The 23,120-nt window shown below is 37.1% G+C and overlaps 7 protein-coding genes across 7 annotated transcripts; 2 read left to right on the top strand and 5 right to left on the bottom strand.

Moving 5' to 3' along the window:
* Positions 1–846: 846 nt before the first annotated feature.
* Positions 847–4,560, bottom strand: LOC111811756 (basic leucine zipper 61-like). The gene is made up of 4 exons (XM_023698782.1): positions 2,766–4,560; positions 2,521–2,611; positions 2,284–2,410; positions 847–1,484 (listed from the first exon to the last, which is right to left on the bottom strand). Exons 1-4 carry the CDS (start codon positions 3,341–3,343, stop codon positions 1,297–1,299), a joined length of 984 nt encoding a protein of 327 aa, XP_023554550.1. The 5' UTR covers positions 3,344–4,560; the 3' UTR covers positions 847–1,296.
* Positions 4,561–4,688: 128 nt separating this feature from the next.
* On the bottom strand, positions 4,689–7,176 carry LOC111811811 (glucosidase 2 subunit beta). The gene is made up of 6 exons (XM_023698850.1): positions 6,921–7,176; positions 6,595–6,708; positions 5,914–6,009; positions 5,358–5,537; positions 5,144–5,289; positions 4,689–5,046 (listed from the first exon to the last, which is right to left on the bottom strand). Exons 1-5 carry the CDS (start codon positions 7,030–7,032, stop codon positions 5,186–5,188), a joined length of 606 nt encoding a protein of 201 aa, XP_023554618.1. The 5' UTR covers positions 7,033–7,176; the 3' UTR covers positions 4,689–5,046; positions 5,144–5,185.
* A 567-nt stretch (positions 7,177–7,743) lies between these two features.
* On the top strand, positions 7,744–9,466 carry LOC111811698 (UDP-glycosyltransferase 79B30-like). The gene has a single exon (XM_023698702.1). The coding sequence runs from the start codon at positions 8,059–8,061 to the stop codon at positions 9,439–9,441; it is 1,383 nt and encodes a 460-aa protein (XP_023554470.1). The 5' UTR covers positions 7,744–8,058; the 3' UTR covers positions 9,442–9,466.
* Positions 9,396–11,645, bottom strand: LOC111811819 (optic atrophy 3 protein homolog). Its single transcript, XM_023698859.1, has 4 exons — positions 11,268–11,645; positions 10,376–10,510; positions 9,953–10,039; positions 9,396–9,699 (listed from the first exon to the last, which is right to left on the bottom strand). Exons 1-4 carry the CDS (start codon positions 11,394–11,396, stop codon positions 9,541–9,543), a joined length of 510 nt encoding a protein of 169 aa, XP_023554627.1. The 5' UTR covers positions 11,397–11,645; the 3' UTR covers positions 9,396–9,540.
* A 1,978-nt stretch (positions 11,646–13,623) lies between these two features.
* LOC111811735 (trans-resveratrol di-O-methyltransferase-like) lies at positions 13,624–15,667 on the top strand. The gene is made up of 2 exons (XM_023698755.1): positions 13,624–14,442; positions 15,193–15,667. The coding sequence occupies exons 1-2, from the start codon at positions 13,642–13,644 to the stop codon at positions 15,493–15,495; spliced, it is 1,104 nt and encodes a 367-aa protein (XP_023554523.1). The 5' UTR covers positions 13,624–13,641; the 3' UTR covers positions 15,496–15,667.
* Positions 15,668–15,926: 259 nt separating this feature from the next.
* On the bottom strand, positions 15,927–17,205 carry LOC111811738 (probable O-methyltransferase 3). Its single transcript, XM_023698759.1, has 2 exons — positions 16,411–17,205; positions 15,927–16,243 (listed from the first exon to the last, which is right to left on the bottom strand). The coding sequence occupies exons 1-2, from the start codon at positions 17,203–17,205 to the stop codon at positions 15,944–15,946; spliced, it is 1,095 nt and encodes a 364-aa protein (XP_023554527.1). The 3' UTR covers positions 15,927–15,943.
* Positions 17,206–20,786: 3,581 nt separating this feature from the next.
* LOC111811742 (probable O-methyltransferase 3) lies at positions 20,787–22,075 on the bottom strand. Its single transcript, XM_023698763.1, has 2 exons — positions 21,281–22,075; positions 20,787–21,086 (listed from the first exon to the last, which is right to left on the bottom strand). Exons 1-2 carry the CDS (start codon positions 22,073–22,075, stop codon positions 20,787–20,789), a joined length of 1,095 nt encoding a protein of 364 aa, XP_023554531.1.
* Positions 22,076–23,120: the final 1,045 nt, after the last annotated feature.

Raw genomic sequence — 23,120 nt, 5'->3', positions numbered from 1 at the left:
GCCGACAATGTTTGCCTATGTTATTGTGTTAAGTAAGCTTGTTTAACCAAATCCTTTATTTTGCAATTTGTAATGCTTCAAGTTGCAGACAATATTTGCATACGTTATTGTTAAGTAAGTTTGATTTACCAAATCCTCCATTCTGCAATTTGAATCTTTGCATACGTTATTGTTAAGTAAGTTTGATTTACCAAATTCTCTGTTATACAATTTGTATTAATGTTTGCATAACGTTACTGTTAGTTATGGTTAAATAAGCTTGATTTACCAAATCTTCTGTGCTGCAATTTGTAATGGTTTAAGTTGCAGACAATGTGTGCTTACTTTGTTGTTAAGCTTGATTTACCAAATTCTATGGTCTCCAATTTGTATTGTTTCAAGTTGCAAACAATGTTTGTCTATGTTATTGTTAGTTACAGTTGGGTTCAGTTTAATTAACCTAAAATTACTTGTTTGTTAAAATAATTGACCAACCACAATTATTTAAATTTGAACTTTCATTTTATACTAAAAAATATCCATTCTGCAAATATATATATATATTTAAAAGAAACTGACCCTTCTTTCAGTTATCCTTTTTTCGGACATGGTATTGGGCTAAATCTAGCTTACTAAACAGAAGACATATTCAAAAGCCCAAGCCCAAGCCCAAGCCCAAACCCATTTAATTTTCTTTCGGTCCAAGTTGGCCCAATTACATTTTCATAAATAGATTTTGCACCCGTCTTTATTTGCGTATTAAATTGTTTCTCTTCAAATCAATATAATTTATCAAACTTTATTTCATCAATAAAATATATTTATATAAAATTAATTAATTAATTTTTTTAATTTGGTATATAAAAATCAGAAACAATGAGACAAATAATGTGATAACAAGAAGAGAAAAAAACAGTGGAAAAGTACCAAACGACCAACACTCCTTTTTGTACATCCCAAAGCAAACCCTAATTTTCTAATAACTCCCTCGAGCCCTCCAATCACAATCTCACTTTTTTTTTTTTCGGAAAAACCCCATGAATTAAACATAATTGCCAAACAACCCCTCAAATTAAATTAGTTTTTTAAAAAAAAAAAAGTCATAAAAAATTGAAAATTTACCCCTCCTCTCTTCTCTACCCAACAAAGCTGCACATGTATCTTCTCTCTGCAACTCAATCATGGAAAGGGCTTTTGAAAGTGGTCCCTTTCCTTTCCTTTCACAAAAGGCAAACCAAACCACATGGCTGACCATATTAATCATTATTTTCCCATAAACCCCTCCTTTTCTTTCTATTTCCTTTCGAGCTTGCTCTGCTAAACGACCACGTTTGGAGCTTGCTCTTTTTGACCTACATTACAAAGCTTGCCGTCCGTCGCGGTGGTTGTCGTGACGGCGACGCTGGCAGTGATGGGTGGCGCTGCATTTTCCGTCTTCTTGATGTTTTGTTGGTGATATACTTGCCTCAGTCTCTCTATCTCTCTTTTTAGTGCCTCTTGATGAGCTGCATGCATGCATGCAAACAAAGTAAAAGAATTAAATAATTACAGTCTTGTAATGGTAAAAAACTTAGAACTATGGCTTTTTTTACTGTCTCCCTCTAGAATAATTTATAATGATGCATGCAATTTCGCGAGAAGACAAGAACAAGTGCTAAAGTTCCCTGTTGGCCAACCAATTTTATAATTCTAAATAGTAATACCCTTCTCTTTCCTTGTAGTGCCCACCACGTTGTTCTTCCTATCTCTCCTTGAGCCAATGGACAATCATTATGCCCATTGCCCCCAGCTGCACGTTACATGTAAGTTTCAATTGTGCTTTTTATATTTTTAAAATTTTTGTTTTTATTTTTATTTTTTAACCAAAAAAATATCACTAAACATCAAAATTATTGTAACAAAATGTTATTTTTTCATAAAAATAAAGGACATAAATTGACTTAAAAGATGTTGTGTAACATTTAGAGGGTGTATGTGATATTATCTATTTATTTGTGAATGATTATTACGAACGATGTCATATATGCATTTTAGTTTGTATATATTGGACGTGTCGTAAATTTAACTATTCTTTTAAAAAAAAATTCAATCGAACAAATTTTAAAGTTTAGGAGCGAGTTAAAATAGGAAAAAAGAAAAGACAAATACTTGCCTTAATTAGTTGGTCCAAATAATTTCTAGCATTATGAAAAATTTCCATGATAATCTATGTTTGCCATATGAGTGACCCGGATTATCGTTTGATTATGAGATAATTAAGGAGGTAAAATAATTAATTAAGAAGATAATGGAACATTTACGTACCATCTTTAAAAATCTTATCCTGTGCAAGGGCGGCGATTCTTTGCTTCAGAGCACTGTTGTCGACGTTGAGAAGCAATCTCTGGTGGTCCAAAAACGCCACTCGCGGCGACAGCACCGAAACTTCAGCCTTCACATTATGAGATAATATATATATCATGCAATTTAATGATGATCATGATGAGATAATTGAGATTATAGATTTTTAATTATTAATTGAGAAATTATTTTGGAATGTACCTGTAACGATGTAACGCTTCGTTCGAGTTCTGATATGTATTGAAGCTTCCTCACTCGTGATCTTTGAGCCGATTGCCGATTTGCCAGAATTCTAAATCGAGAAACGAAAAAAAAAACGAGAACCCATTTGAAAATCTTTAAATTTGCTTAGACCCAGATGGATTTTGGGATGGAATTTGAAAACCCAGAAGAAAGTTTTGAGCTTTATCATGTTAATGGAGGGAATTAAACGATAAAGTTTTCACCTTTTGACTCTTTTGGGGTCTGTTATTCGTTCGGTGGAAGCCGCCGTTGCCGTGGAATTGGATTGTGTTTGAGTATCCGATTGCTGTTGGCTCTGTACTTCGTCGGTTTCGTTTTTGTTCTGATTTTGCTTGCCGTCGTTTTGGGCATCTTTCTCGTCGTTAATGCTGTTGTGATCAGACGGCGTGGAGGGGTTCGACGACGACACGGTAGGCGCCACGCCGGCGGAGATTTCGTCGTTAAACATCGATAGGAATTGCTCGTCTTCGAACCCATCAAATTCATTCCTGTCGCCCGAGCCAGATCCCGGCGGCGGTGGCGGCGCAGTGGAGCCTCGGTAATCTTCCTCCAGCATTGGCATTTCAAGGAATGTGATGGAATCACTAACGGAGCGCCGGTGAGACCCACGTCTAGCGGAAGAAAAATCGAGAAACTCATCGACCCAAGAAGGGTTCTGGTGAGTAAACGCCACCGCCGTTGTGGTTGTCGGTGCAAAGTTTTCCATTGAAGGGATTTTCTGACGGGAAAATTCCGGCCAATTGGTCGCCATATTTGGGATCTTCGGCGGTAGCTGTGCCATAGCCACAGCCAAACAAAATAGGCAAAAAGAACAAAAAAACACCAAATTCCAAAGCCTCCAAAACCCTCCAAAGCCTCCAAAAACCTCCCAAGCCTCCAAACCAACAATCAATCAGAAATCTCAAAAAAACAGAGGAAAAAAGAAACGACCAAATTTCGACAGAGCTTCTGAATCTTAAGGCTCTTATAAGAGAAAACAAGAGAGAAGAGAATCAGGAGAGTAAATGAAGGATTAAATTAAGAGAGAGAGAGAGAGAGAGAGAGAGAGAGAGAGAGGGAAGATTAAAGGGTTTAAATCCGAAATGAATCTTTTTTGCAATCTGAATCAAATGGTAAGAGCAGTGGGGTCACATGGGGGAGGAGATTGGACAGCTATGTCCAGCTGGGGGAGATGGGAATTTGGAAGGGAACCCAAAGGTTTGAGAAGAGAAAGAGGAGGGGATACGGAAGTTGGGCTTCAACGGTATAACTGCAAACTTGCCTCTACTTTTGTTTTTAAAAAACTCTATTTAACAGTCCCACTAATCACCCACCACGTGATATTGTAACCCTTTATTTAGAGCCTATCCCTTACAATTAATTATCCTCGACTAACCAATTCCTGCACCAACAAACGATCGTTTGTAATCATCTCTAAAATCTGCATCATTCCTAATAACCATTAAAATAAATGTTCATGTTTTAGAACCGTCGGATCTGATCCAATTAAAGAGAGGGCGGGCGATGATGATTGAGTTTGGATTGATGAGGGAAAGCAAAGCCACGTGGGTGTGGGTGCAGGCTTTTTGGTGGAGAAGAGGGGATGCTTGGTTTAGTCCAAGAGGTTAGTGGGAAAATGAAGAGAAGGAAAATGGGTTTAAAAGGATAATGTTTGTGTCACAACCCCCCATGTGAATTGTTTGCACGCTTTTAGCTTTCTTATGCTTTGTCCCCAGACCACTCCCACATGTAGGGTATATGCCCTTTTATCTCCCCCTCTTCATCTTCTTCATTCTAACTCATTATCCTATACAATTTCAAGTGCCTGCCAGCCAGCCAGTTCAACCATTCTCTCTCTTGCTCTCTCTGTCCTCCTATTTTGTATCAGAGACCTTTCTTCCTTCCTCAACTAAGAGAGAATTTGGATAAAAGATCAAACAAAGATGGAATGTGTCAAAAGCTGACACAGTTTTTCATTCAGGCTATGAATTTTTGATTGGGTAAAGATGAATATTTGAGGTTGGAAATGAAAGATAGAGGCCCTTTTGGAGGATTTGCTACTATCTCTTTCACCTACCCCTGATTTTACTTTTACACTACTTTCATTTGGTTCGATATCGAATCAAAGGCTGCAACTTCGACAGGGCGATATTGAACGTCATGTAAGACAAACATTGTAACAGAATTGTTTCTTTTTTGATATGATACATTGCAGGGGGGGGGTTTGAACCTCGGATCGAGTGGAAGAAACCATCAACTTTACTAATGAGTCAACCAACTAACCTAAGTGTAACAAAATTGATGCAGACAGAGTTGCTAATCCTTTGTGTTATTGTGCTGCTGTGATGGATAAGCAGGATGTTTAGGTTATGGCTAAGTTGGCTTAAGATGGATCTTTATATATGATATAGCTTAGCCCTAGCCAACCAATGGACCATGGCTCTGCGGTGAAGGGTGAAGGTAGAGCAGGAGTTCTTTATCCAGCGGGTTGAGGTTTGTGAGTACCTGAAAGAAACAAGATCATGAAATCATGCTCATAACAGACGCCAGGAGACCTAATGGATATTGAACACTAAGCCATATGCTCTAATGGGAGACGTACTTAGGATTAAAGCAGAGCAGAATGACGATAGCCACGCTTGCTTCAGCGGTGTCGTCTTCTCTTAGATTTCGCTTGACATCGGTTTGCCCAAATGAGGACTGCAAAACATGTGAGAGCTACCTGTAGGATTATTACTAGCTTCAAACCTGGAATTATAAGTTGCAACAATCAGTCGAGTACTTCAAAATCTGTTTCGTAATTACAAAAATCCTACCAATTAGCCTATGGAACAAGTCCTCCTTGGTGATTTCCTCCTTTACTTTTCTGTTGATTACATCCACATCTCGAGAAGTCGAAATATAATAACTGTTCTTGTACGCTGCATTTCCCCCCATGACACACGTGTTCGGGCAAAAGATATTACCATCATATTCATCACTTCCATCACAGCAATCTACAATTATATATTGAAAAGGGAACTAGAATTTAATTCAAAGATGAAATGAAACTTTGCACATGGAACAAAATGGTCTGTAAAGTTTTGGTCTGGAAAATGCTGATTTTAAAGGTTCAACCACTGTTTGCAGACTTTACACAGAATAGAGACCTCAAATTGTCTAAACATAAAGCAGGAAGAACAAATAATCAGCACAATTAGCACATGACTTGTACTCATTGCATTACACATACCATCACAGGAAGGTTGTACTAAAATCTACATCAACAAATTTGTGGTGTTTCATTGACTCACCTGTCTTCTTTTGACCAAACTTCAATAGAATCACATGCATAAAAGAAGAAGAAAAACAAAAGATTTCAGAGATAGTTACCACAAATATGATCGTTGACGCGGGAAGAAAATAGGAACCGTGGCGTACTTCCCATGTTCCTGCAATAGAACTTCCCTCTTGCACAGGCAGAAGTTCCTGCAAAGGTCAAATCCATGAGATAATTGGTTGATCCTTGCACTGTATTTGTGTGTGTGTGGTCTCTTCTTGCCTATTGGGGAAGGTTTGTTTTCCTTTTGTTCACATGACCAATTGGCCATCCCGGAATTCGGATTTATTGCTTATAAGTTCAGTATCATTCTAATGCAGAACCTATCCTACTTTCTAATGATACAGGAAAAAATAGATATGGTATCAACATTCCAATTCTCAAAATGCCGGTGAAAATTCAGAAAGAAAAACAAGTCATGATCTTCTAAGATAATCATGGTAGGTCTTTTTCAATAGTTTATGCAATAGAACATTAAACTTTACCAAGTTCCCATTTAAGACAGATTACAATGGCTATTAATTGTTGCCTTAGTTAAATGCCTAATTTCAACAGCCATTTCAAATTGAAGTTCTTCAGTAAGAAATTTTCTTCTCCATTCCACAAACCAGAACTTCTCAATCAATTCGACCACTCGAAAATCGATATTAGATGTTCGAAACAAATTATGCATCCGAAATCCTTAGAAAGGCATAACATTAATTATTAAAATCCAGTAAGAACTAAGAAAGCACCAGGCTCATCGGTCCCATCAACGCAGTCACAGAAATCGTCGTTGAGACGATCAATAGTAAAAGATCGAGACCCATCCTTGCATTTTATGACCTCCGATGAATAATATTTCTCATCTGCAATCGAATACACATTTCAATTCAGAAAATTTTACCGAATGGGCACCAATTTAACATCAATTGACAATATGGGTACACCCCAAAAGGGGCAGTTAGATGGATGAGGGGCGAAATAGCACTAGAAATTTCAATTTTAAGCTTCGCAGAACCAGATCCAGTGAGACGATCAAGCACACAGTCAAAGAAAGAAAGAGAGAAGATAAGATTACCAAGGGGGTGCACTCCGATAAGTGATGGAACAGAGCGAACAGAAGCGAAGAAGAAACAGAATGAAAGCAGCAAAACGAAGCTCATGGACTTTGGAGAATGACCTGCTTCCATTTCTGTCAAAATTTTGCCTGCGGTAACGAAATCATAAGCTTCAGGGCAATCGGAGGAGCTGAAATTGATCAAAAGTTCGGAGACTTCACTAACTGAGCGCAGTTCCTCTTCATCCTTACTATTCACTACCTAAATTATATTTTATGTAATTTTCTTTAGAAAAAAAAAAAAAAAACTTTTATTTAAAATTCCTTATAAATTAAAAATAAATCAATTTTTCTTAGAGAAATTGAGTTGAGTGTTACTGTAAACTTAGACTTAGAACAAATATTACCATTTATTTATTGATTATAATTTATGTTATTTTATGTTCTACACGAAACATTTCAAATTTTAATTTTTTAATCGAAGATATTGTTTTCTTTCCCTTTTGCTTTCTCAAATATTGTCTTATTTGCTCCTCGAGGTTTTCAAAACAGGAGAGGTTTCCACTCTTTTACAGTTCACTCCGTTTGAGACTCAACGTTCTCATTGGCACTCATTCCCTTCTCCCGTCGATGTGGGACCCCCAATCAACTTCCTTCAATGCTCAGAGTCCTTGAGCGTCCTTGCTGTTACATTGTTCATTGTTCGGCGTTTGGCTTTGTTACCATTTATAGCAAACCAAGCTCACCGCTAGCAGATATTGTCCTCTTTAAACTTTTCTTTTCCGATTTTTCTTCAAGATTTTTTAAATGCATTTGTTAGAGTGTGATTTTCAGCAATCCAGTCTCCCATCATTTTCTTTCCAACGCCTGTCTATTGTTCATGCCACACGTTCTTCTTCTCTCTATTTGTCAATCAATTTCTATACTATTTTACAAAGACTTTGAGTACCCCCAGATTCCCACTGTGTAAGTTCTTCTTTTTCCTTTCATCTCACAATTTGCTGCAGAAACCTTCCAAGCTGCAGGCATGCAACTCTCCTTCATCTCACAGTTCTTTCCCTTGTTTTCTCTTCGGTTTTCCCTCTACCTTTTCATCCATATTTGAACACAAGAATCCAAAGTTAGAGAGGAAGGAAGAAGAGGGAAGAGGTGTTTAACAATGGCTGCCACTTCTAGCCTGCACATAGCAATGTACCCTTGGTTTGCTTTTGGCCACTTAGTTCCATATCTCCAAATTGCCAACAAATTAGCCAAAAAAGGCCACAAAATCTCCTTCTTCGTCCCATCAAAAACTCACCTCAAATTACAGCCTTTCAATCACTTTCCTCATCTCATTACCTTCCTCCCCATCACTGTTCCTCATGTGGATGGTCTCCCTCAAGCTGCTGAAACTACTGCCGATGTTTCTCACCCTTCACAGTTCAGTCATATCATGACTGCAATGGATCTCACCCAACCACAAATCAAACGCCTCCTCCAAGACTTACAACCCCATTTCATCTTCTTTGATTTCACCTTCTGGATGCCCAAATTGGCATCTCAATTGGGCATCACCTCAATTTACTACAGTGTCATTAGTGCTACAACATTTGGTTATATTTATACCCCATCAAGGCAACTCTGTGGACATGATTTAACCGAGGCTGATTTCATGCAGCCACCTCCTAAGTACCCAATTTCCACAATCAAGCTTCATGCTCACGAGGCCAAAAATGTTGCATCCATGGGCCGTATGAAATTTGGCAGTGATGTCCTTTTCTCTCATCGCCACTTCACTGGTCTTTGTGAGTCTGATGCTATAGCATTCAAGTCATGTAGGGAGATTGAAGGGCCTTGCGTAGACTACCTCACAAGTGAATTAAAAAAGCCTGTTCTGCTATCAGGACCCGATGGGGACATACAGCAACCAACAACAGCTTTAGAACATAGATGGGCAGAATGGCTATCAGGGTTTAATGCTGGTTCAGTCATATACTGTGCATTTGGAAGTGAGTGTTACTTAACAAAAGACCAACTCCATGAATTGGTATTGGGTTTTGAGCTTTCAAACTTACCATTCTTCGCTGCACTCAAACCTCCGCTTGGCGTAGAGTCGGTCTGCGCTGCCTTGCCTGAAGGATTTGAACAGAGAGTTCAGGGGAGAGGGGTGGTATATGGAGGATGGGTTCAACAACAGCTTATTTTGGAGCACCCATCAATTGGATGCTTTGTTACACATTGTGGGGCAGGGTCCTTATCTGAGGCATTGGTGAAGAAATGCCAGTTAGTATTGTTGCCTCATGTTGGCGACCACATTTTTCGAGCAAGAACGATGAGCAGCCATTTGAAGGTTGGTGTGGAGGTGGAGAAAAGGGAAGAAGATGGATTTTTTACAAAAGAAAGTGTGTGTAAGGCAGTGAAGACCGTGATGGATGAAGAGAATGAAACAGGTAAAGCGATCAGAGAAAACCGTGAGAAGTTAAGAGAGTTATTCCTTGACAAAGAACTGGAGGAGTCTTATATCAACAATTTCATCCATGATCTCCAAGTTTTAATTGCATAAGCCTTCATTAGCAACGTCTGTTAAGAATATTGAATCACAATCAACTGATAATAAAATGCTCAGTTACAAAATCAATGGATTACTTGATGTCATTGATGATCAAGAGTGCTTCTCCCTTTCAGCTTCAGAGGTGTGCGGATGCCTGAAGTGAAACAAGCCAGTTAGACCTCGTCCCTTGGACAATTTTTCCAGTTCTTCGATCTTCTGTTTGAGAATTTCTATTTCACGAGCTAAATCATCATCTCTTTGCTTCATCGCCTATAGTTACAAGCATGTACATATATTTTAGAATAACAAAGTATGCTTAAACATTACTTTAAGTTCAAGTCAGATCAGAAGAACATGCATGTGAAAATATTTTTCAAATTACAAAAAGTTCATGAATACAAATTACAGTCGTACCAAAAGAAGCACTATAAATTTAAAGGAAAGAAAATCATTGAAATTTATCCCACAATGAATTCAAAAATGTCAAAAAAACAAAAGAAGGAAGAAGAAAAAAGCCAAATACCTCCAATTCTTGCCTGCGGAGCTCCTCCTTTCTTGCTTCTGATCTCGAATTTCTTTGCACCTCAAAAATAACAGCAGCTCCAGCAACCTATGGGCAGAGTACAGCTGATATAAAACTGGGAAATATACACTTCTAATGGAGTAATATGATAATGAGTATATGGATCTCTAAAGTTTTCTTTATGGCACATAGGATGACATGGTGCTTCTAATATACTTCTCCAAAAGAGCACGTTTTTAAGCCCATTATCATATCTCACTAAAAGAACAAGGAAAACATGTTCGTGCCATTGGATATAATTTTGTAAATCCAAATATCCCAGTAGGAGCACACTACTGATTCTTAAATACAAACCAGCAAATGCTAAGATAATTTTTCTAAAAGAAGAAGAGTGAGAGAGAAAGAGAGAAGAAATCATTTTACCGTGAATACAAAGAGCTCCCCGAGAAGATCTGCTGCAGCTTGGACAGCTTTCTCTTCATTCAAGGGCCTTATGGCAGCATCTGTTGCATGACCATATATTCTTCGTTGCACATTCGTTGAAAACCGATGATTTGCCTGGTTCAGTATAAGAAAGAACAAGATCAGAACATCTTAAAATCCATTCCACAAGGAAGAATGGGCTTATGGGCAATAAACCTATCTGCATTCTATGAACACTTAATCTATGTATTTGACGTAACATGTATGTGAGATCCCACATCGATTGGAGAGAGAAATGAGTGCCAGCAAAGACGCTGACCCCGAAGGAGAGTGGATTATATCTATATCGATTGGAGAAGGGAACAATTGCCAGCGAGGACGCTGACCCTAAAGAGGGTGGATTGTGAGATCCCACATCAATTGGAGAGAGGAACGAGCGTGAAAATTTCTCCTTAGCATACGCGTTTTAAAAACCTTAGACTAGGGCTGTAATATATCTGGGAAAAGGGCATTCAAATGCTTGAGTTGCACCAAATTTGAAACAACTGATTTCACAAGCTTAGCAATATTAACGTACATGTTTAATTCACCACCTGGCACGAGTCTAAGACTGCAGACCTTCATAGCAGTAAAAGTCCTAAGGGCTACTAATCATGGGACAAATAAGCTTAAGCATACCAAGAAAACAGACTAACAAAACAAAACATGAAACGCGGCCCATCTATGCCATTTCACTCGAGATAATTACAATATACCTTAATTTCATCTCTCAGAAGCATCACATTTGTGCAAAATATATCATAAAGAACAGCTAGTATCAACCATAACGAGAAAACAAACTATCGCATAAATACATTTGAAAGAAATGAAAATCCTTGAAATTCTACAAAACCTGTGCGATGTTGATAATGTACTGCCTAAACTTCGGGTGCAATCCAGCCTCTTTCTTGAGACGATTGGCGATGGGTTTGCAGATGGTTTTCAGAGCAAGAGCCCCTAACTTCACAAAAGGGAGAATCATTCCTAGCCAACGCACCCTCTTTCCAAAACGTTAACACAAACTCGAATCAAGCTCTACAACATAGAACTGGTCGAAATTAAAGACGTGGGAAAGAAATAGAAAGGTTGACTATTGTAGTTGGTCACTGTTGACCGGGTAGCCGATTCCGCAAACATAATGCGTGGGGAAGAAGAAAGACGATTAGGGAAGAGGAAAATGGAATCGAATAAATCAAACGCAGACTGGTGGATCGATCGCAGGCCGAACAATCCAGAAGGAGATTCGTTCTTGCAAAATACCACTTCAATTGATTTCCTCAAATTGCGGGTTAAAGACATTGGGCCTAATTCCATTTTAAAAGCCCATTTAAAAAGCCTTCTAGAAGGCTTTTTAAATGGGCTTTTAAAATGGAATTAGGCCCAACGTTTATAACCCGCAATTTAAAAGCCCAACAACACAAAGTTCATTTTATTTACATAATAATAAACTAAAATAATATTAGTTAATTAATTTTTTCTGATAACAACGCTATGATGCTTAACTCGTAATTAAATAATGATTCAAGCTTTGGCTAATTGAAATTAAAATTAAATAGATGATTATCAACTAGCTTAGCACGTGATGTACGTTACGTATATTGCTCTATTTTATAATAAATTAATTATAATCGACAATAATTGAAGTTTTTAAAATAGATTTATTACTACTTATATCACTGAAAGATTACGATAGATCGTGAAAGATTAAGATCGATTTCATCACGATATTAAAAATTAAGATAAATTCAATTTTTTAAGCGTATAAATAATAATGAAGAGTACCACTTGTGCATTGTGCATTGTTTAATTAACTAAGATGTCATATTTAACTAAGATCGCGTTAGATATAGCTGGATTTGATAACATAATACACAATTAATAATTCATGAAGATAAAATAATACACAATTAATAATTAATGAAGAGTTGGAATAGGTACCTAAAATAATTTTTCTAAGAATCAATATTAAAAGAAATCACGTTATTGATTCTTATGGCTCGAGTTTGTCAACATATTAGCATTTCTGTCCTACCATTTACGTTAATATTCTTTCTTTATTAAAAGAAAATATTTTTTAATTTTTTTTTTTAAGTTACTTTTCCATTTTCTTTCTCCGTCTCTCATTCATCGCCATTGCCGACCATCGTGTCCCCGTCATCCAATTTTTTTATTTATTTTTTTGAAATATCGAGTCTGATAATTCAGAAATCAAACTCAAATCTTATAGACCAAAATGGTAATTTTCGTTAATGAACTAATACACACTATTGAATAACAAAATTGTATCCATAAATATAAAGATTATATTCAAAAGTCGATTATTTATGAGTTAGGTCAATAATAAGGACGAAATTAAAAGTTTATTTTATTCGTATAATTATATAAAAAATAAACACACCCAATATGAAATTATTTATTCATTATATAAATAATAATGAAGATCATGTGCACTGTTTAATTGGAGGCCTTATTACTTTAATCAAAAATAGAAATTCAAATCCTCATTTTTAAATATTGTGGGATTTCGACATGATGGATTTATTAATGGAAAGTTTGATCGACAACAATTGTGGATAGATATTTTAAATAATTTTATTAAAATATAAATTAAAAGAAAAAAACTTACATCAGCCTTTACACTTAAAAAAAAAGAAAAAAAAAAAACTTTTTAGACTTCCCTACCATTAGAGTGTTCACACGGTTGTAAATAATGTTTCATTCTCCTCTTAAATTGATGTGAAATTTCACAATTCACCCCTGGCCCAGTATCCACTTCCCTTCGAAGCTTAGAGTCCTTGCTGACACATCGCTTGGTGTCGTACTCTAATATCATTTGTAAAAGTTTAAGCTCACCACTGTCAGATATTATCCTCCTTAGGCTTCTCCTGAGTTTTTAAAATACATTTGTTCAACTCTTATAAAGAATATTTTATTTCCCTCTCTAACCAACGTGGGATCTCACACTATCCTTGTGATATATGTCATTCAAACGTGGTTTCGATTAATTTATGACCCCTCATCTATTTGGACGGTTCACATTTTTGGAATTTATAATTAAAAAGTTTGAAACTTTTGACCATAATTATATTATATATAAAAATTTGATTCTCTTGCCTAAAGACAAAACAACGACAATATTTGATATATACATTTTTCTATAAATAGGAAGAACCAAATCACACTTTCCAACCCATAAAGTTCTCCAACGATCTCTCCTTGATATCATTATGAATTTGGAGGGTGGAAAAATGGCAGCAATTGCCGGCAATGAGCTGCTGGAAGCTCAAGCCCACATATGGAACCACCTCTTCAACTTCATCAACTCCATGACTCTCAAATGCGCCATTCAACTAGGCATACCAGACGCCATCCACCGCCATGGCCCTAACCCTATGCCCCTTTCTCGTCTTGTTTCAGCCCTCCAACTCCATTCTAATAAGACCCAATTCATATATCGGTTAATGCGACTATTGACTCACTCTGGCTTCTTTGTAGCACAAAAACTGCCCAAAAATAGTGGCTTAGAAGAAGAAGAAGAAGAAGGGTATGTCCTAACCAACTCATCTCGTCTTCTTCTCAAACACAACCCTTGTGGTGTAACACCTTTCTTACTTTCCATGCTCCAACCAGCCCTCGTGGAACCATGGCAGCTCCTCTCAACCTGGTTCCAAAGCGAAGACCGAACGCCATTCCATACGGCTCATGGAATGCCGCTTTGGGAGTTCTTGGGGAATAAGGTGAAAGATGGGGAGGGTTTCAATGAAGGCATGGCGAGTGATGCGAGGTTGGTGATGAGTGTGTTATTGGACAAACATAAAGCAGTCTTTGATGGAGTTGCGTCGCTAGTTGACGTTGGTGGCGGCACTGGAACAGTGGCCAAAGCCATTGCACAGGCCTTCCCACAAATTGAATGCACAGTGCTTGATCTTCCCCAAGTCGTGGCTGAGTTGAAAGGTGAAGGAAACTTAAAATATGTTGAAGGAGATATGTTTAAAGCCATCCCTTCTGCCGATGCGCTTCTATTGAAGGTAAATCTTGTTAAACGAACACGACTCTCCACAATAGTATGATATTGTCCACTTTGAGCCTAAGCTCTCGTGGCTTTGCTTTGGGTTTCTCCAAAATGCCTCATCCCAACGGAGAGAGTATTCTTTGTTTATAAACCTATGATCATTCCCTAAATTAGTCTATGTGGAACTTTCATCATCCAACACACCTCCCCTCGAACAAAGTGCGCCTCCCCTTAATCGAGGCTCGACTCCTTTGGAGTCTTAGTCATTTTTGACTGCCTTCGAGGAGGCTTGACTCATTTTCTTTTGGAGTTCTTTGTTCGATATTTGAGGAGTTACCAATCTATTGGCACGACTAAATTTAGGGCATGACTCTGATTTCATGTTAGACAAACACGACTTTCCACAATGGTAAGATATTGTCCACTTTGAGCATAAGTTCTCGTGGCTATGCCTTGTTTTCCTCAAAAAGCCTCACACCAATGGTAAGAGTATTCTTTGTCATTCCCTAAATTAGTGGAGGTGTGACTTTCCTCCTCCAACAAATCTAATTTATAGTTATTTTCTATATTATTAAAGAAAATAATAATAAAAAAAAGCAGTGGTTTAGCTGGTTCCCACTTTTAGTACACTAATAAACATTTAAAATCTAAATTAATAAACATTCCGTAACTTTCGGAATTTATATATATTTAATCTTAAATTTTTTATTATGTCTAAAAAAAATACCAATTTACAAAATATGATATTTTGGTGGTGACAAAATAGTGGATATTACATGATTGGAGCGACGAAGAATGTGTGAGGATTTTGAAGAACTGCAAGGCTGCCATTACGAGCAATGGTTACAAAGGAAAAGTGATGGTAATTGACATGGTGGTGGGCTATAAAGGGAAGGAGTCGGACTCGTACGAAACTCAACTGTTCTATGACATGTTGATGATGATCTTAGTCGGTGGAAAAGAGAGGGAAGAAAAAGAGTGGGCTAAATTGATCGAAGAAGCTGGATTTAGTGGCTACAACATCCTCCCAATTGTGGGCCTAAGGTCGCTTATAGAGATTTACCCTTGACACTCCCTTTTTAATGGCTCATGCAACGCTTTGGGATCAAATTTTAACTCTTTTTATGAATAAATATGTATTTGTAAGATTACCATATTGTGCTATGTGTTGGGATCAAGTTTGTAAACTCATTTGTTTGATATGGGACTTGGTGTGAAAATGTCTTCAGAAATTATGTTTGCATGAACTCTATTGTTACATTATTTTGAGACGTGGAGTTATGTCATTTTGTATTTTGTATTTGTTAAGTGACATTTGAGAGAAATTTTGTGTGAGAGTGAGAGTCTGAGAGATACACTTGTAAACACTTTGGTTACAGTACGATCAATTTTGTTTCTACTTCCGCTACAACAATCGGTATCGAAATGCATCTGGGTCCCAACAAAAACATATGTTGTTTTATTGATAAAAGTAATTCAAATGGTTGGATCAGGCCCAATTACATGACAAGCTTTGGTTAAGGATAAATTTCGATAAGAGACCTCAAACCCAGAATTGGAAATATCTTGTAGCCACTAAATCCAGCTTCTTTGATGAGTTGAGCCCATTGTTTTTCATCTCTCTCTTTTCCACCTAACATCAGCATCATTACCATATCGAAGGAAAGTTGAGTTTCAATGAAGTCATCTCTTTTGTTGTTGCCTACCACCATATCAATTACTATCACTTTTCCATTCTTTTTATTGCCCATAATTGCTTCCTTGCAGTTCTTCAAAATCTTCACACATTCGTCATCGTTCCAATCATGTAGTATCCACTATTTCCAGGCGTTCACAAATTAGAATTGTTAGATGATAAAAGTCCCACATCGACTAATTTAGAAAATAATCATGAATTTATAATCAATGAATATTATTTAGATTGGTGCAAGGCCTTTCGAGAAGCCCAAAACTCAAAATGGACAATATCATATGAAGTTTTTACCTTCAATAGAATTGCATCAGCTGGAGGAATGGCATGGAACATGTCCCCTTGAACATATTTAAAGTTGCCTTCGCCTTTCAAATCAGCCACAACCTGTGGGAGATCAAACACAGTGCATTCCATCTTAGGGAAAGCTTGAGCAATGGATTTGACCACATTTCCAGTCCCACCTCCCACATCAACCAACGAACCAAACCCATCGAACACATCTTTATATTTCTCCAACAAAATACGTATCACAAACTTAGCATCACTCGCCATGGACTTATTAAAGATGTCGCCATCATCCGTCGAGTCATTCCCAAGACACTCCCAAAACGAGACTCCATTGGCTGTATCAAAGGGTGATCGATCCTCAGTCTGGAGCCAGGTTGGGAGGGAGCGCCATGACTGGAATAAAGGCGATTCAAAAACAAAAAACACGTAAGGAGCTAGAGTCAAAGGGTTGGTTGTAACAAGAAGACGAGATGAATTAGTGAGCACATATCCCTCATCCTCTTCACCGTTTTGTTCACTTAGTTTTTGTGTTCGAAAGAAGCCAGAGTGAACCAATACACGCATTAAGCGATGCATGTGAGGTGTCTTTTGCGGGTGGAGTTGAAGGGCGGAGACAAGTTTAGAGAGCGGCATGGGGTTGGGGCCATAGCGGTGGATGATGTCTGGTATGCCAACTTGAACCGCATATTTTAGAGCCATCGACTTGTTGATCGCCAAGATGTGGTTCCATATGTGAGATTGAGCTTCCAGCAGCTCGTCGCCGTCCACTTCTCCCATTTTTGCACCCTCCAAATCCATATCAATTGTTCATATATATATAGGAACATTGCATTGTAGTTATTTATGATATATAGCAACTAGATTTGCTCAAGGATATATTAAATTATTAGCTTTTATATTCCCAAGGTTAGATCACGATGCATGCAAATGGGATACATATATTTTATTTAACTTATATTTACCTGATGATGAAAGTCTCACCCTGCTAATTTAGAGAATGATCATGCAAACAAAGACATGAGAGCTTATGCTCAAAGTGGACAATATTATACCATTATGGAGAGTCGAAATTCCTAACATGGTATCGGAGTCATGCCCTAAACTTAGTCTCTTCAAATTTCGAACAAATGACTTCTTGTAACAGAGTCATGCCCTAAACTTAGTCTCCTCAAATATCGAATAAAGTACTCCAAAAGAAAAGGAGTTGAGTCTCGATTAAGCGTACTTTGTTCGAGGGTAGGTAATGATCATGGGTTTATAATCAGGGAATACTCTCTCCATTTGCATGAGGTCAATATTATACCATTGTGGAGAATGGTGATTCCTAACAATATGCATCCAATTGTAACTAATTTACTTGATTACATACTTTGTTTGAGAGGAGGTAATGATCCTGGGTTTATAATGAAGCAATACTCTCTCCATTAGTACGAGGTCAACATTATACCATTATAGAGCGTGGTGATTCCTAATGATATGCATCCAATGGTAACTAATTTACTATTAGGTAGAGCAAAATATTTTATTGGTCAGTGTTAACTGTGTTTAGCTCGTTCACAGAAAAATAAATAAATAAAACTGGCCACACTGTGGGTCATAGGATTCTTAATAAATCTTTTTTTAAGTCATATGTAATATTTAAAAAAAATTAAAAATTAAATTGTTCACTCCCATGAATCTCTCCATTCACCGACCTTGATCTGTTCCCGTCATGGGATCCGAGCCAAGCTCCGGGTCTCAACTTCGACAGCCCAGCCTTCCGAACTTGTTCCATCTTTGGTTGTCTAATCCTTACCAGCAGCGTCCACAGCCCAATCCACTCCACCCACATTCTAGTCGCTAGACTAGCCCAATATTCTATGTAGTCCAGCCAGTAGCATGCCCATGGCCCAATCGGCCACCATCCACCCAACTTTTAGACTTGCACCAACTCGGTTCAGTGACCCGACCCATGACCCAATCTACAACCTGATTTGACCTATTTGACCTATGTGACTCTTGTATTTTTTTTCTACCAATGAAGTTAGTTGGAAAAATTATATGATGTATGATGACGCATGCTCCATAAACCCTACATGCGTCATAATTATGAAAGTTATACTATGCTACGTAGGTTACGTAATGACCTATTATACTATATTATGTATGTATGTAATGTCCTATTATGTCGTCATGTCGTGTGTAGCTATGTTATAGGTTATACTATACTGCGATGATGTATGATGAAAGTCATGATGAGTACTATGCATACATTACTCATATGTGTACTATGACATAAATGGGAGGAGAAAGGTTCTTATTATATGCTATGATTTTAAGTCATGAAAACTTCATGCATTTATGTATGTCACGTGCATCGAAATATATTAGGGGCATCCCGAAAACGTCCGAGTCGAAATATGGCTCTCAAATTAAGTTTCGAATTAGTGGATGCTGCTAAAGGGAGTGGCGATGCCATACGTAAAAAGGAAGAGACTCATAGAATGGTAGAGACAAATAGAGCTTTTGCACATTTTCGTTAATCCATGAACATGATCTATATAGATACATAGGCTCATGGATCCATACATCTCGATCAGAAAAGAATCAATTGAAAAAGAAAGAATCGGAATTAATCGGTATATTTCTCAAAACATACGAAAAGGAAACGAAAGACGAAAGAATTTATGTAGATCCGTGCAATTGCTAGGCCAGCCCAACAATTTATGTAGTGTAGCTAGTGGCATGCCCATGGCCCAATCCCAAATACATCAATATTCAATCATTTGTCGTTTCTTTTATTATTTAATTTTTTTCTGACTTAATCACAACACAAAAGACAAGGCAAGAACAATCTTTAAAAAATGTTTACTAAAAAATAACGTTAAACAGTTGGAACATGTTATCACGCATGATTTGAAATAAGTTTATATTTCTTTTTACTTTACCTTTTGTTTTATATTTAAATATTTACGCCCACCTAATTTAACTTTTAATTTTAAGAACATGTCACGGGTTATGGACTATTCTAATTAGTGCGATGAATTATTTTACACGATGAATTATTTTAATGGTAAATTCAAAAAGTAACAATCATTATGAACAACATTTATATAATTATCAATATATGTGGAGGATTTGATACTCAAAAAAAAAAAAAAAAAAAAAAAAAAAAAAAAAAAAAAAAAAAAANTATGGATTTTGAAGGTCAAGACGTGTACCCAATAGTTGCCAGTGATGAACTGCTGAACTGCTGGAAGCACAAGCCCATATATGGAGCCACCTCCTTACCATTTATATAATTATCAATACTTACGAGCGATGACTTCTTGATTTGACCTATGTGACTCTTGTCTTACCATTATGGACTAGTCTGGAGCCGTTTGTGATGTTATGAGAGGTAATTGAGTTGAGCTAAATTAGAGGATTATTTGAGATGATTAAGCAAATTATCCCCGGTGGACTCATGCTTCAAGGGTAATTTAAGACTAACTCCAATTTAGACCAACCAAGTAGCTCTATTATTTGTTTGAATGGACGAATTGTATGACATATGATAGCACGTGCCTCGTGGTGCTTGCATGTATCATGATTATAATTGTTTTGTATGTGCTATGTTGTGTTATCCTACGTTATACTAGGATATGTCATATTATGATATGTTATGTTATGACTATACTATGTTATATTATACTATGTCATGTCGTAGGATCATATTTATGTTTCGATGATTTATGATACATAATCCTCCATATACTACGCCATATAACTCATATTAAGTATTATGACAAGGATTACAATGAATTCAATTTACATGTTTTGATCGGTGAGGTTGAATTCCTTTGTCGAGCTGAGAGTGTTTGCATGGCCATAGATTACTATGTCTATGGGTGCACCGAAAATAACTACTATTAATAAACATTTCATACTAACCGTAACTTTGGGAATTGTTCGATCTGATTAGATACCTTTTTGCGTTAAACAAAAATGTAAATCCCGTTGTTCATGAATTATATATATTTAGTCTAAATTAATAAAAATAATTTTAAATTCCGTATTTTATCTCAAAAAAATTATCATATTTTATTTTATTAATCCCAACATTTTTAAATACATTTATGACATTATGACATTAATGGTTATGTGCCTAAAGATTTGTCTAACCTTATTTGCCTAAAGAATTTCTTCCCTCCCAACCACATAAATAGTTGTCTCTCTTTGTTTATTTTCTGTTTATAGGTGTGTGTGAGTATGATCGATCTTGTTTCTACTTCCACTACCACAATTGGTATCAGAACATTTAGGTTGTCATATTCGGGTACAACAAGAACAAACGTTGTTTTATTGATAATAATAATTCAAACGATTCGATCCGACCCTAATAACATAGTGAGGTTTGGTTAAGGATAAATTTCGACAAGAGACCTCAAACCCAGAATTGGAAATATCTTGTAGCCACTAAATCCAGCTTCTTTGATAAGCTGAGCCCATTGTTTTTCATCTCTCTCTTTTCCACCAAGCATGAGCATCATCATCATATCGAAAAACAGTTGAGTTTCAGTACACTCATCTCTTGTGTCGTTACCTACCACCATATCAATTACTATCACTTTCCCATTCTTTTTATTTCCCGTAATCGCTTCTTTGCAGTTCTTCAAAATCTTCACACATTCTTCGTCGTTCCAATCATGTAGTATCCACTGTTTTCAAGCGTTCACAAATTAGAATTGTTAGCTAATTTAAGAAATGATCATGAATTTATAATAAAAAAAATACTGTCTCCACTGGTGTAAGGCCTTTTGGAAAGTCCAAAGCAAAGGCATGAGAGCTTATGCTCAAAGTAAACAATAACATACTATTGTGAAGAGTCGTGTTCATCTAACAAAGTTTTTACCTTCAATAGAATTGCATCAGCGGAAGGAATGGCATGGAACATGTCCCCTTGAACATATTTGAAGTTGCCTTCGCCTTTCAAATCACCCACAACCTGTGGGAGATCAAACACAGTGCATTCCATTTTAGGAAAGGCTTGAGCAATGGCTTTGACCACATTTCCAGTCCCACCCCCTACATCAACCAATGACCCAAATCCATCGAACACATCTTTATATTTCTCCAACAAAATACGCATCACAAACTTGGCATCACTCGCCATGGACTTATTAAAAATGACGCCATCATCCGTCGAGTCATTCCCAAGACACTCCCAAAACGAGACTCCATTGGCTGTGTCAAAGGGTGTTCGGTCCTCAGTTTGGAGCCAGGCAGGGAGGGAGCGCCATGACTGAAAGAAGGCCGACTCAAGAACACAAAACACGAAAGGAGCTAGAGTCAAAGGGTTGGTTGTAACAAGAAGACGAGAGGAATTAGTGAGCACATACCCCTCATCTTCTTCAACGTTTGGTTCACTCAGTTTTTGTGTTCGAAAGAAGCCAGAGTGAACCAATACTCGCATTAAGCGATGCATGTGAGGGGTGTTTTGCGGGTGGAGCTGTAGGGAGGAGACAAGTTTAGAGAGCGGCATGGGGTTGGGGCCATAGCGGTGGATGATGTCTGGTATGCCAACTTGAACCGCATATTTAAGAGCCATCGACTTGTTGATCGCCAAGATGTGATTCCATATGTGAGATTGAGCTTCCAGCAGCTCGTCGCCCTCCACTGCTCCCATTTTTGCACCCTCCAAATCCATATCAATCCACTAACTGGATTATGATTAAAGGTTAGGATCCTCCTATACATATATATATATATATATATATATATATATATATATATATANGTATATCAACATTGTATTGTCGTTATTTATGATCCAACAACTAGGTCTGCTGAAGGATGTGTTAAATTATAAGGTTTTGTATTCTCAAGGTTAGATCAGGTTAATGATACATATATTTTGTTTAATACATATATTTACCAAAGTTAAATGCGTCTAATTGTAATTAGTTTATTATTAGCTAGATCAAAGTATTTTATTCGTCACGTGCTAACATGTGTTTAGCTAGTTGATAGAAAAATAAATAAATAAATAATTTAATATTGTTTCTGTATATTTTTAATAATCAATGATCACAAACTGGCGCTGTAACAAACTATAGTTTAAAAAATTAAAAAAATTAAAAAAAAAAAGAAATTAACTTATTCACTCCCTTAAATCTATGTAGTCCATACCAAAGACGTCCACAACCCAATCCACTCTAGCCCACATTCCAATTGCTAGACTAGCCCAATAATCTATGTAGTCCAGCCAGTAGTATGCCCATGGCCCAATCGTCCACCAACCACCCAACTTCTAGACCTACCCCGACTCGGTTTAGTGACCCGACCCATGACCCAATCCACAATCTGATTTGACCTATGTGACTTTATGGACCCTTCGGTGATGTTATCAAAGGTAATTGAGGTGAGTACTGAGGCAAATTATCCCGTGTTAAGATGGAAGATAAAATAGTAAATCTGGCTTAGACCAACCAAGTAAGTAGCTCTATTATTGACTTGAATGGGCAAATTGTATGATGTATGATGACGCGTGCCTCATGGCCCTTGCATGTTTCATGACTGATTATTTTGCATGTGTTATGTTGTGTTATGCTATGTTACGCTACAATATGTCATATTATGGTATGTTATGTTGTGACTATACTATGTCATGTCGTAGGATCATATTTATATTTCGATGATTTATGATGCATAATTCTCCATACACCAGGCGATATGACTCATATTAGGTAGTA

The sequence above is a fragment of the Cucurbita pepo genome, chromosome LG15, assembly GCF_002806865.2.
Source record: "Cucurbita pepo subsp. pepo cultivar mu-cu-16 chromosome LG15, ASM280686v2, whole genome shotgun sequence".
NCBI lineage: Eukaryota > Viridiplantae > Streptophyta > Magnoliopsida > Cucurbitales > Cucurbitaceae > Cucurbita > Cucurbita pepo.
The sequence above is the reverse complement of the archived record's forward strand: the minus strand, read 5'-3'. Positions and strand labels throughout refer to the sequence as shown.